The sequence below is a fragment of the Pelodiscus sinensis genome, chromosome 24, assembly GCF_052426305.1.
Source record: "Pelodiscus sinensis isolate ZL-2025 chromosome 24, ASM5242630v1, whole genome shotgun sequence".
Lineage (NCBI taxonomy): Eukaryota > Metazoa > Chordata > Testudines > Trionychidae > Pelodiscus > Pelodiscus sinensis.
In genome coordinates this window covers 20,825,634-20,839,063 of record NC_143075.1, presented here as the reverse complement: position 1 = coordinate 20,839,063, position 13,430 = coordinate 20,825,634, and the positions used below count along the sequence as shown (strand labels likewise).

The 13,430-nt window shown below is 50.6% G+C and overlaps 1 protein-coding gene across 5 annotated transcripts in view; it reads right to left on the bottom strand.

The window, feature by feature from the left end:
- ATP13A2 (ATPase cation transporting 13A2) overlaps positions 1 to 13,430 on the bottom strand; it is an 86,581-nt gene that overhangs the window by 50,058 nt on the left and 23,093 nt on the right. For all 5 annotated transcript variants that reach the window (XM_089773018.1, XM_075906749.2, XM_089773019.1 and 2 more), the window contains exons 2-6: positions 9,711 to 9,784; positions 7,501 to 7,668; positions 6,399 to 6,457; positions 3,227 to 3,338; positions 3,037 to 3,116 (exon numbers count right to left, since the gene is read on the bottom strand). In XM_089773018.1, the coding sequence (XP_089629144.1) occupies positions 3,037 to 3,116; positions 3,227 to 3,338; positions 6,399 to 6,457; positions 7,501 to 7,668; positions 9,711 to 9,784 (493 nt within the window). The remainder of the gene's footprint in view (positions 1 to 3,036; positions 3,117 to 3,226; positions 3,339 to 6,398; positions 6,458 to 7,500; positions 7,669 to 9,710; positions 9,785 to 13,430) is intronic.

Below are 13,430 nucleotides of genomic sequence, written 5' to 3'. Positions count from 1 at the left end.
TTGCAATATTGCTTGAATAAACTGCCTCTGGCTACTTCTTTCTTACAAACGCAGAGTGAAGGCTTGTTTTCTTCCACAGTGGTTTGTTTGGATTATTAAGCAGCTGTCCGGAGGACTGCTACCAGCATTCCTAAGCTCCCTGAAGCAAGAGGCCCACGCTCAGCCAGATCTAGAAGAATGCAGCTTTCTAAGTGTGCCCGAAACAGATTAAAAGAAATGGCCCATTCTGCATGCTCCACTGACATTTTCAAAGAGCTGCAACTGTGCTAAAAGGCAGCCAGTCCTCCATCCCAGCCCCCAAACCAAGCCAGGACATTAACCAGCAAGGGCCGTGGCCAAATAGTTTTGAACTTCTGATCACAAAAGTTTGATTTTGGATCAAATTTAGAACTTTTTCCGAAACCTTCACCTTTGCGGCTGATGCTTTCCAGGCTTAGATTCTGCTTGCTGATAAAACATGATTCTGGGCTGCATTAACAGGAGTGTTGTGAGCAAGACACGAGAAGTCATTCTTCCGCTCTACTCTGCACTGATTAGGCCTCCGTTGGAGTACTGTGTCCAGTTCTGGGCACCACATTTCAAGAAGGATGTGGAGAAACTGGAGAAGGTCCAGAGAAGAGCAACAAGAATGATGAAAGGTCTAGAGAACATGAACTATAAAGGAAGACTGAAAGAATTGGGCTTGTTTAGTTTGGAAAGGAGACGACAGAGGGGACATGAGAACAGTTTTCAGGCATCTAAAAGGGTGTCACAAGGAGGAGGGAGAAAAATTGTTCTCCTTGGCCTCTGAGGGTAGGACAAGAAGCAACGGGCTTAAATTGCAGCAAGGGAGGTTTAGGTTGGACATTAGGAAAAACTTCCTAACTGTCAGAGTGGTTAAACACTGGAATAAGTTGCCCAGGGAGGTTGTGGAATCTCCATCTCTGGAGATATTTAAGAGCAGGTTAGATAGACATCTATCTGGGATGGGCTACATCAGAGTTTCCCAACCTATGGGTTGGGACCAATATGGGTCGCCATTACATTTCAAAAGGGTCGCAAAGTGTCTCCCCCGGTTGCTCTGCCCCTGTCCTTCTCCCCCCATTTTTGAATTGCCTTTGGTCACCACGTCTTCCTGAATTGTCAAAATGAGTCCATATCTGGAAAAGGTTGGGAACCACTGGTCTAGATGGTGCTTGGTGCTGCTGTAAGGGCAGGAGCCTGGACTTTGACCTCTCGAGATCCTTTCTAGTTCTAGTGTTCTATGATTTATGCAACTTCAAGTAGAATCTGAGCATGCAAAAATCTGAGTCCTATAGGGGAACATTTCAGAAAAAGAGTAAAAACCACGGGGGTATTAACCACACCTCGAACCTTTGAGCCGCAGTTCCCAAAGGTCAGAATTAAGACCGCATTGTACAGATGGGGAAACTGAGGCTCAAAGATGTGATTTTTGCCCACAGTCACCCAGCTGAACAAGGAACAGAATTCAGGGTTCTTGGTCTCAGTCTAGTCTTTGCCAAATTAAATGGTTTCATTTGTTTCCCTGAAAAGTTGAACCAGATTAAGAAGTTTGTGTGTGTGTGTGTGTTTTTTTTTGTTGTTTTTTTTAAGTGCCCCCGTTGGCTCAGGATTTTCAGCTCATCAGGAGGTATAACAAGACACCTGAAATCACAAGGGCGAAGGGTGTCTTGTCACAATAGACACAATCGCTCTATACAAGGCACAAGCCCTACCCACGTGAGGTTGGGAAAAAAATACCTCTGAGGTTGTGTCTACACTGGGCCACTTATAACTTGCCAGCTGTCTACACTGGCCGCTTGCTTTTCCGGAAAAGCAATGACGATCTACTGTAAAATTGTCAGTGTTTTTCCGGAAAAACTATGCTGCTCCCGTTCGGGCAAAAGTCCTTTTCCGGAAAAACTGTTCCGGAAAAGGGCCAGTGTAGACAGCACAGTAGTCTCTTCTGCAAAAAAGCCCCGATCGCGAAAATGATGATCGGGACTTTTTTCCGGAAAAGCGCGTCTACATTGGCCACATACGCTTTTCCGGAAAAAGTGCTTTTCCGGAAAAGCATCCTGCCAATGTAGATGCGCTTTTTCCGGAAATACTTATAACGGAAAACTGTTCCATTTTAAGCATTTCCGGAAAAGGGTGCCAGTGTAAACGTAGCCTGAAAGTTTACACCATGAAAGCTTCCGAGAGGGGGTCAGTCAGCAAGTCTCCCAGGGGAAGTGGAGTAATGCACTTTTCCCTGGCACCCTGACCACAGCAGTTACACCACAGAGACGGATTTCACAGTCCGACGGCTTCAAAAGCTCCCGGCTTGGACTTCAAACAAAGTACAGCTTCAGGATCGCTGAGGCCAGATGGGAACGTTTGATCAGCTTGTCTGAGGTTCTGCACAGCAGAGGCTAGCGGAGTGTTTTGGTGTCACGGTCTGTGTGTTTAATTCACATGACACAACAGGAAGGGGGGAGAAGTGGACAAGAATGACCCCTCCGTGTATTTACTCTCCTCTTGCCTCTACATTCCGGAGGGCAACTAGAGCGTATTGCAGAGTTGCAGGCTAGTTCTAGGCCTGGCCTAAGATGAATTCCCGTCCTCCAGACCAGGGTCTCCTGCCCGAGGGCACAAAGCAGCCTACTCCGCCCTGCCCGCTTGCTCAGCTTCTCCGTGGCAGTAGGAAGCAAAGTGCCCCGGCCCTAGTGTGCGTCACTTCCCGTGGGGCATGGGAAGTGGGGCGCAGCGGGCTGGGAGGGGGCAGCAGGGTGGGGCACAGCAGGCCGACAGACCCCACCACCACAGTGAGGGTGGGGGAAAGATGGGGATGGACAACCCCTGCTGCCATCTTGTGCCAAGCCCATGTTACTCCCGGCTTACGTTGCTCGGGGGAGGGGACAGAGCAGGGCGGGAAGGGGACAGGACCTACCCAGGGCCCCATGCCTGAGGCATGGCACTGCGGGTAGCCCCCACCCCCAGGCATGGCCCTGCACAGAGCCCTGGGGGAAGCCCAGAAGGGAGACGGTCCTCCAGCCGCGAGGGGGGATGCCATACCTGACCTTGCAGAACGCCAGCCGCCTTTCAAGCCAGACATAGCGCGACCCTTCGAAGAGATAGTAGCGCATGACGTTTTTCTAAACACAGAGAAAAAACACGTGAAACCAAGTCCCCAGCTCCCCACGCACCTCAGCCCCTCGTGGAGGTAGCTCTGAGGGCCCCCAGGGCAGGGCCCGAGGGACGTTACCTCCTCCTTCCTGTGAAGCCGGATGGTGTCTCTGCTGTCGTCCTCGTCCGACACGCCCACGGCGACGCTGGTTCTCCCATCCTCAGCTCTGGCCCCAGGCTGATGCTCGAGGCTTCTCGAGAAGAAAAGCACCGTGTCAGCATGTGCAAAGCCCTGCTCCTGCATAAAGGCACCATCTTGGGGGGGCTACAGAGAGCACAGAGCTGTGGCATGCAAGTGTGGCGAGGCCACATCTGGAGTATTGTGTCCAGTTCTGGGCCCTCCACTACCAAAAGGATGTGGACGCATTGGAGAGGGTCCAGTGGAGGGCAACCAAAATGATTAGGGGGCTGGAGCATATGACCTATGAGGAGAGGCTGAGGGACTTGGGTCTGTTTAGTCTGCAGAAGTGAAGAGTCAGGGGGGATTTGAGAGCAGCCTTCAACTTCCTGAAGGGAGGTTCCAAAGAGGCTGGAGAGAGGCTGTTCTTAGTAGTGACAGATGGCAGAACAAGGAGCAATGGTCTCAAGTTGCAGTGGGAGAGGTCCAGGTTGGATATTAGGAAAAACTATTTCACGAGGAGGGTGGGGAAGCACTGGAATGGGTTCCCTAGGGAAGTAGTGGAGTCTCCATCCCTAGAGGTGTTTAAGTCTCGGCTTGACAAAGCCCTGGCTGGGTTGATTTAGTTGGGATTGGTCCTGCCTAGAGCAGGGGGCTGGACTTGACGACCTTCTGAGGTCTCTTCCAGCTCTATGATTCTATGGTGTGGGAACCCTGGCGAACTCCAACAGTTGCAAATTGCAACTACGTGCAACCCCGTCTTACAGTGCCTCTCGTGTCAGCCCCCCAGGCAATCCATGGGAGGAGGAGTCAATGGGGCTCTGATGCTAAGAATTCGGAAGCTGAACAATTGCAGTCTGAAATCACGCTCTTTTTGAATAGTAATAGAGAGGTAGCCATGTTAGTCTGATCTTGGTAAAATAAAACCAAACAAAAATCAGGCATGTAGCACTTTAAAGACTAACAAGTTTATTAGGTGATGAGCTCTTGTGGGGCAGACCCACTTCTTCAGATCATATTCTGAAAGCGAATCGGCATGATCATTATATAACCGAGGGATACAATGAAAAAAGAAAAAAAGTTACAAACTCGTCAGTCACTGCACCAAAGAATCAATGCTCATAGATCAGACATCAGAAATCTCTATACACGCAAACCCGTCAGCCAGCATTTCAATCAAACTGGCCATTCCCTTAAAGACCTGACAACATGTGTTTTACAACAAAGAGACTTTAACATCAGATTACAGAGGGAGAACTCAGAACTTTTATTTATGCTAAAATTCAACACGTTGCGAAGGGACCTTAATCGAGATGATAATTATCTTCCACATTACAAAGACAGCCTCCCCAACTTTTAATAGTCGTAGTGACCCCAGATTAGCCACATAACTGACTCTTACAGTAAGCAATTTTCTCCTTCCTTGCCACTCCCCCCCTCCCACCTTCTATGTAGCTGATTTGTCAGTTTGTAATTTTTTTCTTTTTTCATTGTATCCCTCGGTTATATAATGGTCATGCCGATTCGCTTTCAGAATATGATCTGAAGAAGTAGGTCTGCCCCATGAAAGCTCATCACCCAATAAACTATCTTGTTAGTTTTTAAAGTGCCATATGCCTGCTTTTTTTGGTTCTTTTTGAGTTATCTTTTTGACCTGCTGACGGGGGGGAAGGCGATTCAAAGGGGCCTTTTGGAAAAGAGGTGAGCAGAAGCCCCATGCCCTTTAGAATCACCACCATAGTGCTTCACCTTGTGCTCCAGGCAGCTCTTAGGGCTGCTTGGGGAGGTGGGGCCACAGTGGGGCACGCTCCAGGCAGTGCTGAGGGCTGGCTGCCCCACCCCACCCCTCCTGCCCGAAGCTGTACCCCTTCCGCGGAGGCTGTCGGCTCCCCTGTCCGTGGCCTACTCCATGGTCTACAGCAGGCCTACTCAACTTTGGAAGGCCCAGAGGCCACAGTGATACTCACAGCACATGCCGAGGGCCGCAACTTAAGTGTGGTTTCATATATATGCAAATATATGCAAATAACTTTTCACACGGATAGGCATGAATACAAAGATTAAGACTTCAGTTGCGGCGCTGGACCCAAACGTGGCCAGTGAGAGCCAGTTAGCACCTCTCAGGCTCTGCCTACAAGGCTAAGCAACCAGCACTTCCCACAATGCCCTGGGGCTCCCGGCACCTCCTCCCTTGGGGCTAAGAACGCGGACACCCTGTACCCGTCTGTTCCCGCCAGCCCGTCTGCTTGCGTCTTTCAGAGCTCACCCCGCCTGGGAGACACCTCGCCGTTGTGGAACGTGTTCAAAGAATCCCACCCACAAGCCATGTGTTGAACCCTGCGTAAACCCAAACTGCACTGCGGGCCGCAAACAAACAGCCCCCAGGCCATGTGTTGAGTAGCCCTGGTCTATAAAGTTTCCCAGAGTAATTCCTGCACAGGTGAGCCCTTGCGAGCTGTTCTAAATTGCTCTGAAGATGCAGAGAGCTATGCAAGTGCGAAATGTGGATTCCTCTCGGAAAAATGCGGCGTCCTCTCGGAAAAATGCCCATACAGAAATGGCAGCTCCTCATGCAACCAATCTGCATCTTGTACATCTTCGGCATCACGTGAGCCTGCTCTAGCAACTAGGAACACAGTCTAGTGCTCTTCACTCCTGTGAGCCCCACAGGGTCCAACATTAGGTCACCCAAGTAAGCTAGTCAAAAAGGAACCATCAACCAAATCACATTTCTGTCAGAAAGGTTTTGTTTTTTTAAAGCTACCATTGTTATTCATTCCACCTGCCATCACTAACTGAAGGATCAGAGGAGAAAACACGCACTATTTGAGCCGTTTACTTGGTGTATTACTAATTTCTTTGGGCTGTTTGGGTCTTTCACACAGCAGTAAAGGAGAGAGAGTAACAATAACTTTGAAAAGCAGGAAAATGTGATTGCCAGCACCACTTGCCAGACGGAGTCCGGGGCTGCTCTACTGTCTGAAGCTAGCTGCTCGGGTTTACACGTCTCCCTTCACGTCGGTTTCATTCCACGCAGCGAGCCCCCAAGGGATCGTTCCCTCCCTTGGCAGAATCGCAACGGAATCGCTTGAGCATCGGCCCAAACTCTCAGGAAAGAGCGACTCCCACTCACCTGCCCTCGCCAAGCTGTTCCGTTTGCACCTGGGTAACAAAGCACTGGCCGAAGCGGTCCTGGAACATACAATCACAACGCAAGTCTTGAGGAAGGCTGGCCTGGGTTTTAGGATGCTTGCTTGGGAACAATAAATCCAGGACTCAAGTGTCTGCTCTGCCACAAAATCCCCATATGACCTCGGGGAAGTCACTCAGCCTCCCCAGGCCTCAGTTTCCCACCTGGCCAACAGTGGAGCCTCACAGGGCTGTTGTGAGGATAAATGCTAAGCCCCTAAGCGTCCTGCTTTAAGCATTAGGCCACGCTGTCCAAATAAGCAATCCCCCCTGCCCACCTCACTTTTGTAGAGGGACGTTTGTACACGACAAACAGCAGGGAGTCCAAAAGGGACAGGGGAGCGCTCAGCTTTGCAGGGGGGCAGAGACAGAAGAAAGAGGAAGCATCCTCTGATTTTTAATTTTTATATGCCCAGTTATGTAGGAGCAGTGTGGATTAACCCAGAAGTGAGTCCTTTCTCATCATTCCCTTAGAGAGCAGGGGCTGCCTTGCTGGAGCGAACTAGCCAGCGAGGTATTCCAGTGTTGAAAGGTTATTTTTCCCTCCTCCCCAGACTTTCATTCAGCTCCAGAGGAGACCAATGTCTCCAAGCTGCATAAAGAACTAGCAAGGCTACAAGCCAGATGGCTTCTAAAATCACAAGGCATGAAAATGCTCATCAAAGTCTGTGGCTACCTCTGACTTTTCACATTCTCCTCCTATGCGTTGCAGAATCCTTGGTAACTGGCTGACCTCATGTTCTCATAATAGCGCCAACAGCTCCCATGGAGATCAGGAGTCTACTGCTTTAGTCCCCGTAGGAGAGCTTCTGCCCTGAAGAATTTATAATCTAATTGGGCAAGGCGGGGGTGAGGGGAGTTAGGGAGTATTATGTCAAATTGCAGATGGGAAACAGAGGCAAACAGGTGCTTAAGTGACTTGCCCATGGCCACACAGGAAGTCTGTGGCAGAGCCAGGAACTGATCCCGCCAGGTCTCTTGACCTTCCCTTCCCCAGTCCAATGTCTTCACCACCACATCCTCCCTCCCCCTCTACATTTACTCACAGTGATGATGATCCAGTCAGCTTGCTGCAGAGGACACGGCCTGCACTTGGCTTGGACCTCCAGGCTCGGTTTCCAGCGAAAGACGATCAACAGGATTCCTGCTGTCAGCACGGAGAACACGTAGCAAAGGATGATCCGCCATGTTCTGCTTTGGTAGCCGCTCACCTCCTGGGAAGAGGAAAGTGCAGAGCTCAGCCCAGACCCATCCAGGGTAGCACCCCAGAGGTGGCTGCAGCAACGTACAACAGCTGCTATTAGAATGGGCCAGTCAAGTTGTGCCTGATCCCAATGCTCCACTGGGATCCAAGAATCATCGAAAGAAGCTGCTAATGGGCCCTTCCACCCGTGTCAGGTCCACAAACCGTCCTTCTTTGAGTCGGTAACACTGATCCACAAGCCTTGGTGCATAAGCGTTGGCAGGGAACGATTCACATCCACTGTACTCGCAGTTCCACCCGTTTACCTTGCACCCATGCCAAGGCCAGAGGGACCATGCTGAACCTCTCGCCTGGCCTCCAGCACTACCCAGACCGGAGAACTTCAACCCACGATTCTGCCTCGGCCCCATAACTGGCTGATCCAGAGCAGATCTTTCGGCAAGACGCCGCTTCTGGTGACAAGGCTCAAAGCACGAGCGATCCACCATCACGAGCGCCCTTCCTACCTCCTGCTCCAGTTACACCGTTACAGGAGAGAGGGCAGCTGCTCTAGTTTCCACCCTGAGGTCGCAAGAGACACTAGGCCAGCAGACTTTACAATGGAAACATATTCATGATTCACGCATGGATGTCTCTGTGCACGGCACTGCCCAAACACAGAGCAAACACCCCACCCCTACTCCAAAGGGCTGGCACTTGAACGGATAAGACAATAGACAACAGATCAGCTGGTGGGTGATTAAGCATGGTGCTCCCTTGCAGGGCGAGGGCAGGGAGTGACAGACTTCATGTACTACCCCCTCACCTCCAAGTCAATCAGGGCCTGGGGGAGGGGAGCACGTGAAGTCTCCTCCCACTGCCAGGGGCATGGTTAGGGTATTCTCTGGGACGGGGGCCAAGACTTCATGCGCTCCCCCAGACCAATCAGGGTCTGTGCGCAGGGAAGCGCAGAAGTGTTCTGGCTCCACCCCTTCCACCTGAGGCCCCGCCCCTTCCAGCGGCCTGGGGCCAGTTCAAAAAATTCTGAAGTGGCCCCCAGTCAAAAATTATTGCTCACCCTGGCTCTTATCCCATGACAACTTACTGTGGCTCATGTCAAAGGTTTTCTGGAAATGTAAATATACTATGTCTACTGGATCCCCCTTGTCCACCTCCAAGAATTCTAGTAGATTGCTGAGGCAGGATTTCCCTTTACAAAACCACGTTGCCTCATCCCAAGCAAATTACATTCATCTCTGGGTCTGATTATTCTTTACTATCGTATCAATCAGCTTTCCTGGTAGGAAGTTAGACTTACCAGCCTGGAATTGCCAAGGTCCGGTCTAGAGCCCTTTTAAAAAATTAGCATAACTTTAGCTATCCTCCAGCCATTAGGTACGGAAGCTGATTTAAAGGGTAGGTTACAAACCACAGTCAGTAGTTCTGCAATTTCCCATGTGAGTTCTTTCAAAACTCTTGGGTGAATGCCATCTGGTGCTGGTGACTTGTTTCTGTTTAGTGTGATCAATTTGTTCCAAAACCTCCTCTAATGACACCTCAATCTAGGACAGTTCCTTAGATTTATCACCTAAAGAGACTGGCTCAGGTTTGGGAAATTCCTTCATGTCCTCAGCCATGAAGACTGATGCAAAGCATTCATTCTGTTTCTCCTCAATGGCCTTATTATCCTGGAGTGCTTTTTAGCATCTCAATCGTTCCACAACCCCACTGGTTGTTTAGCTTCTGATATGCTTAAAATTGTTGCTATTACTTTGAGGTTTTGGCTAGCTGGTCTTCAAATTCCTTTTTGTCCATCCTAATTATATTTTACTCTTCATTTGACAGAGTTCACGCTCCTTTCCGTTCCATTCTCTTCGCTCGGATTTAACTGCCACTGATACCAGCTTGCCTGTGACAGCTTAAGAAAGGGCCCTACAGCGAATCAGCCTCGATAGCCTTTTCCTTGCACATATCCCCTCCTGTTTTTAGCCTTGCATTAACCACGGACAGATAGTTTCATGATCTGTTTGGAAAACGTCTTTGTAGCTCCCCGCCTGAAACACTTCTACGTACCATGCAGGATTTACCAGAGCCGTGCAGAAGCGTCCCGTAGACAGGTGGCTGGTTCCCCAGCAGCTTGGTGCTATCTGCGAATGCAAACAGAGGAATGCCATGTTACTGGCTGGGTTGGTCGGATTTACTTGTTTTCCAGCATCGGAAAGCCCTCCAGCACACTGAGCGCATGGTGGACCAGGACCACTGCAAGTGGGATCCTGTTACTAACGGCTCAGAGCAGCGATTCTTAGCCTGTGCCTAGAGCCAGCCAGAGGAGGGTCCTGGCAGGCACATAGGCCTGATTGAGGGGAGGGGTGACCACAGGAGGGCTCCCCGTAGTGGCTGGTAACATCTGAGGCCACCATCAGTCACATACAGCCATGCCAAATAGGTAGAACTGTGAGCTTCGGAGACTGTTTTCACTGTCTGATCAGTTGCAATGCAGGCAAACCTTTTGCAACCAGAGACGGGAACGGAGCATGTGTTGATCTAACTATCACGAGTACCAACAGCAGCGCAGTTGTAATAGCACGGGCCGTACGAGCTAGGGATGTCACTGGTTAACTGGTAAGCACCCTTGCTGGGGATTGCTCACCAGTTACCTGGTGGCCCGATGTGGGCTGGGGGCGCTCCAGCTCAGCCGGGCCAGCCATGCCTCCAGGGGGTCCTGTTTAAGCAGTTAATGTGTAAAATGCAATGGTTAGCTGGTTAACAGGATTTTATATCCCCAGTACGAGTGGACCTGAGACCCTGGGTGTGTACTCGGAAGGCCAACCTGTGCCAAAGTCAGCACTGATGCGGCTACATTGTTCTTGTTACATGAGCCAGGTCAGTTCAAGCCAGTTGGGGGACAGCTGTACATGCTACAATCCCACCAGACTGCTGTAGACACGCCTTTAGCCACACGGTTCTAGATACATAAGAACGGCCATATTGGTCCATGAGACCAAAGTTCCATCCAGCCCAGTATTCTGTCTTCTGACAGTGGCCAATACCAAATGCCCGAGAGGGAGTGAACAGAACAGGGAATCAACACTTGATCCCTCCCCTGTCACCCATTTCCAGCCTCTGACAAACAGAGGCTAGCGATACCATTCTACCCATCCTGGCTAATAAGTATTAATAGACCTGTCCTCCATGAATGTATCTAGTTTTTTTTAACCCTGTTAAAGTCCTGGTCCTCACAACATCCTCTGTCAAGGAGTTCCACAGGTTGATGGCACACTCTGCAACTTGATTGGCCCAACATGGCTACACTACTGCTGCATATATTAACAAATGTGTAACAAACGAGGAACAAGTACAAAACTTCAGATGAATCACATTTTCTCTAAAGAAGGAAATTAATAAGATATTAAAAAATAACCAAACCCACTAAAAAAAAAAAAAATCTATTCCAAGCAGAGTTCTGAGCCTGAAAAGGGAGATGTGTCAGGGATAATCAAATTCACTCTCACTACAGAACGTACACAGAAGGGGCTAAGATACTGTGGTGATGGGCAGCACGACAAAACCCCAAGGCAGAGAGATGAAAACCAACCCCCCTCCCCGCTCCAGTGAATCGCAAACAAATCAGCACTAAGCTTCCAGGAATCCAGCCTTGTGCCATTGGGTCCATTGTACTCATGAGCGATGCCAGCACCCAACCTTAACTTGGCAACACGGCCTCAGGGCACGGGCAGGGGCGTCCCGTGAGCATAGGCAGACTCAGCGGTCGCCTGGGGCGCCACCAGCCCGGGGCGCCCAATGATGACATCACGGCCTTTGACAGCCGTGCAGGTGGAGGTGCCAATCGCGCCTTCCGCCTGGGGCGCCAGCTACCGCAGCCCCGCCTCGGACCGCTCCTGGGCACCGGGGCTTTATTCACCACGGCTTTGTCTACACTCAACAGCAGCAGCAGGAACAGTGGGAACCTTTCCCCAGATGGGTCCCACATTTAAGTGTGTGTGTGTGTGTCTATGCGCCCCTCCCCCTTCTCTTCGCAAGAGCCACACCGCAGTGTGCAGCAGGCTGAGCCGTTGGGAGGGGGATTTCCTCCCCCCCCAGCTTTAAGACCCACCTTTCAACAGAGAACATGGGGCGGTCACGAGGCAGCAGCCTTCAACTCTCGCTTCCTGCTTAGCACGGCCTGGGAGAGGCACTTTCCCCTTTTGTACACAGGGAAGATGAATGCAACTTGGCTGACTCAACGTCCCTCTTCAGTGTGAGGCTGCTGGTTCTGGGGCATAGGGATGTGAACGACTAGTCGACACACTAGTCGACTACTCGCTCCTCCCCCGGCCGCCTCCATCAGAAAAAGGCAGCAAGGGGGAGGGGAGAGCTGAGGGTGCTTCAAAGTGGCAGCGTCGCATGGAGCCTGGGGTCAGCTGAGGACTCAGATCCTCATAGGGCCAGCAGGGAAGCATAGGGCCAGCAGGGGACTCCGCAGCGCTTTCACCCGGGGCTGTTGCTACACTTCAAAGGCAGAGGCGCCCTTATCGACTAATCGAATAGTCGATGCGAATCGCATTGTCTATTTGATTAGCTAATTCATCGAAATTTGACATCCCTACTGGGGCAGGCTCAGAAAGGCCGAATGGAAAGGCTAAGAAATCCCTTGAACTTACACGGGTGGAAATTCTCATTTGTTGTATTGCACTTGGGCCGTTGGCACGTTAGAAGACCGAATTAAGTCTGTGAGGGAGGTTAGTGAGGCAAGGCAAGTGAGAAGGGCCAGATTCTGATGGACTGAGTGGCACCAGAAAGCAGCCTCATTCATTTCAGGTGAACTTTCTGGGGATGACGGGGCTATTCAGCTTGAGAAAGGATGTCAAAAAATGTCGGCCTTCCAGCTGGGGGCCAGCTCCCCCGTCCCGGTAGACAGATTCCTACTAGCTCAAGCTTAGGGCTTAAAATGGCAACCCCAAGTAACAAGGGTTCAGCATCTCAAAGATGACTTGGGGATCCGAGTTGTGCAGCCTCCGTACCTGTCAGCGGTAGCCATGTCGCTATATCCAGTGGCCAGCTTTGATTACAGACGCAGACTTTCCAGGGGGCCGAAGTTCTGCTGGGTATCTGAAGTGAAACCCTTTCCCAAACAGGTTCCACATTTACACTGCACATCCTCAACATGTTCCTCTCCCTTCTCCGGGCACGAACAGCAAAGGGGCATCTACAGCCCATCGCAACCAAGCCCTTGTCAGAGTGCGAGAAAACACTCGGGAGCTTTTGACTAATTAAAATCCACAGGGGCAGCGGATAAAAATCTGACACACACGCTCTTCTCCCAGTTAAGCACCACAACAAGTGGCTAGCCCAGGGTTCCAGCTGCTGCTAGTTAGGTACCGGGCAGGCCGGAAGATCCAATCTCAGAGGTGGGCGTTGGGCACCTGGAAGCCTGGCCCTGAAGCTAGCTGGTCACTTTCTCCACTCACAGAACCTGGTAGGTTTGCTCTGCGTACCTGCATTTGACTACAAACATTTCCTTCAGGCTATGTCATAGATTCATTGGGAACAAGCCAGAGCAACTGTTTCATTAAACTCAAGGCTATATCTCCACTGGCATGATTTTTTGGAAATGCTTTTAACAGAAAAGTTTTCCGTTAAAAGCATTTTCAGAAAAGAGCGTCTAGATTGGCAGGGCGTTTTTCCGCAAAAACACTTTCGCGATCGGGGCTTTTTTGCGGAAAACAAATCTCTGCTGTCTACACTGGCCCTTTTGCGCAAAAGTTTTTCGGAAAAAGACATTTACCCGAACAG